At 29.7% G+C, this 3,468-nt stretch overlaps 1 protein-coding gene across 1 annotated transcript in view; it reads right to left on the bottom strand.

Moving 5' to 3' along the window:
* Positions 1–1,038: 1,038 nt before the first annotated feature.
* The window catches only part of LOC110997633 (dynein axonemal heavy chain 3), a 46,540-nt gene continuing 44,110 nt past the window's right edge, over positions 1,039–3,468 (bottom strand). The window contains exons 70-71 of the mRNA XM_022265878.2: positions 1,894–2,104; positions 1,039–1,353 (exon numbers count right to left, since the gene is read on the bottom strand). Of these exons, the coding sequence (XP_022121570.2) occupies positions 1,057–1,353; positions 1,894–2,104 (508 nt within the window). The 3' untranslated portion in view covers positions 1,039–1,056. The remainder of the gene's footprint in view (positions 1,354–1,893; positions 2,105–3,468) is intronic.

Raw genomic sequence — 3,468 nt, 5'->3', positions numbered from 1 at the left:
TTCGCCATACGCAGTTTACAAGCATAGAGCGCCATCTATTCCCAACAAACAAGTTTTTGAAATCGACATTTTCGTTTCGTTACACGCACTTAAGTATGTTATATTTTACGTGGATTTCAATTTTAATGAGGCCCTATAATGAAATATTATAATTGCTGTAAAACAGTACAGTTTTCTTAATGTTATTCTCTCCTACTTGACGAATATTGTCTGCTCATATAAAGCACTAGAGGGCCAAATAATGAAATTTCTAAGGTCTGAAATTACTTAGGTCTGTCCCTACCTAATAATTTAATGATTATATTATTATATAACTTTTACTCGCAAATTTAGCCCTAATTAAAATATTTTTTGCGAGAGTTGTAGCATGCATTACCCACCATTTGTTAATGAAATAGAATGGAAGACTTCTTCGAAGAAAAAGCTTTAGCATAATGCTTAACTGAAAATATTAATTTAAACTTAATTTTAAACTAAATACCTTGAAATCATCGTGAACATTCCAATAGAAATATTAGAAGTTGTCTAATTTACGTAGGTACTCATTACTAACAGAATAGCGAAATATATTTCCTCTATTTTTGCAGGTGCTTGTGTCAGAACTTAAATCATATTGTAGTCTGCTTAGTTTGGTAATGTAATTATGGAATGTCTATTTTTCTAGAAAATTAAATCAAAAACTCAAGAATATATCTAAATTTTGTATTTAAATTCTAGAATCTATATCTTTTTATTTATTTATATTTGGTCCTTAGATTATTCATATAATAATAATCTTTCGAATTGTTAAAAGACCGGTCTACTTAATATTTACGGATTTATTAAACAGACTACGAAGGATTATAGTATTAACAAGGTAAATATTTAATTTTTTTAAATCAATTCATTATAATTTTCAAGTTTAAAACTTAAATGGAATAACCATCACGTCTACTTTTAATAAAGATTATGTTAATGTTATTATATTGATCAACAAAAAAGGACTCATTGAAAATAAAGCAGTCATAAAAATTAAAAAAATATATTAATTAGACTAGACATCACTGGCTATTGAAACTAATCATCAAGTTGGGTCAAACTTGCCACTCCCCGATTGATCCAATGTTTCTGTGGCACATCAGAACGCAGTGTAATGTACATTACAAAGTTGCTTGAGTGACCAGTTGTAGCAAGAACTCCCTTTCTCTCACTTGTCTTATAGATTGGACAGAAATATGAAGGGGGAGGATTAAAATCTGCTATAAGAGCTGGTTTGAACCAAATAATAGGGATTGTATCAAATAGGATTTTAGGATAGGACTCATCCAGTTCCATGGTCTCACGATTCCATCTGGCTCCTTCTAGAAATAAACCCTGAAAGAAGTCTTTATGAAAAACACATTTCTCATTTGTGAAGTAATTTATTAAAAATTGCTTATCTTTAAACATTAAATAATGCATTTATATTATTACCACACAAACATAATAAAACAATGTGGTCTGTCACATTATTATATATATTTATTTGTAAAGTAACCCAAAAGCGTGATATACATGAAACATGCAATAAATTTTAAACTTGAGGTTATTGTATATTTATGAATTAAGGGGTTATATTTTTTATACAATAGGAATTTCAATTTTAAGCATTAAAAGTACAAAATAAAAAATATATTCAAGCGTGATTCTCAATTCTTAGTTTGGTGCACTTTGCATAAACCCACTCAGCACTCACCCATACAAATACACTGTGCTCCTGATCAGTCTTATCCATTTTATATGGTTGCTTGTAAAATGAATTACAAATAAATTAAATAAAGAACCTTTAGAACCTGAGAAGCTTGTATAAACATCAACAAAGATTTTTTTTTTGCCATTACCTGTAAATCTGCAAGAGATTGAATGTCTAATTACCTTGCAATATACTCCAAAACTAGGTTCTTCCTCACACTCTGCTTCCATACTAGTTATGGTGAATTCAAAATGGACCTGGTCTATAGGAATACGATTATGCCTAGAATAATTCTGTAAAACACCAGTCAAGAATGACTGTGTGAAATAGAACCCTGATATCCAAAATACTATCGGAGGCCCTTCATCTATCCAGTCTTGCAAGAACTTTAATCTGTAAATAAACATTAATATACATATGTAGATAGAATATACAAATAATACATGTTTTTCTTCAGTATTATTCTGCTAATCTATTAAATAATGTTTATATAAAAAAATGTTCTAAATTACAGATGTCAGAACAAGTTCTTGATCAAAACACTTGGCCAAAAGAAGCAGAAGCCGCCATCAATGATATAAAAAAGCATGTTAAAACTGCATGCATATCCACTGCACTCAAAAACTCTAACCAACGTGTGTATTTGAATTTGACAACTTTAGAAGACCTTAATTATTGTATTGAAATGTCTGCGGCAGGGTTCAGAGTTGTTGGACGAAAATATGATGACACAAGCCTTGCAACTATAGAAAATATGAACTATGAGACTCCATATGCCTTATTGAACAGTATAAGCCAGAAGTACAGAGAATCTTTCGGAGGAGAGCTTATGAATAAATTACTGGATTTAGCAAAGAAAACTGATGGTTGAAGACCTCTGTTACAGTTTTATGTTAAGCATTGCTTTATAAATTTCCCTTGATAGAAAATTATCAAGACACAAGACTATGAGCTTGAACTGAACAACATAAATATAATATGGAGCTTATCAAGGCATAGATCTATTAGAAAGAATAAAAATGACAGATTTCCCATTTAAACTTAGCACTGCCAATAGGGTCTAAAACAATTTTAGTATAAATACAATTGTGGAAGAAACTATATTTTAGAAATTTTATTATGTAGATCAAAAAGTATATACATGTCGGTTGTTTATTCTTAAAATCATTTTAATTAGCCAACTCAGTCTAGGTTAAAGAAAGCTTTAATATTGCAGTTTATGTAGATGCATGTAAATCTCAATTTGTGATATGGTTGTTAATTTTGACATCACTAATAGTGCAATATCTATACTAGTCTTAAGGGCAGACTGAGTACAAGTAGTTATTGATATAATGTACACAGACACAAATGTTTTGATATTAAAGTGATCTAAGATTATCGTTTTTTTTTCACATTTAAAATTTAAAATGCTTCTTGCTATGCATTTGCAGATGAACAATCTCATCTTGATAATACTATTTTTTTTAATAAGGGTTTCTTGTCTCATTCATTTAACAGTTTTAATTTAAGTGTTTCACTTAAAAACGACAGGACCCTACTGTCGGTGCTTGTAACATTACCCCAAAATCAAAACTGTTGACAACCCTTTCATATACATTATGATCTATAAAGTATCTTCTAGTCTTACATTGAATATTATTATTCTGTCCCTATCCAAAATTACCTATGTACAATTCGGAAGAATCTAGGTCATTTTGGATATTCTTTGTCCCCATGCAATTTTTTTTCACGGTTTTAGTATATAGAAATTCTTA

Source organism: Pieris rapae, chromosome 17 (assembly GCF_905147795.1).
Source record: "Pieris rapae chromosome 17, ilPieRapa1.1, whole genome shotgun sequence".
In the NCBI taxonomy this organism is placed as follows: domain Eukaryota; kingdom Metazoa; phylum Arthropoda; class Insecta; order Lepidoptera; family Pieridae; genus Pieris; species Pieris rapae.
This window is presented reverse-complemented; position numbering and strand designations above follow the sequence as displayed.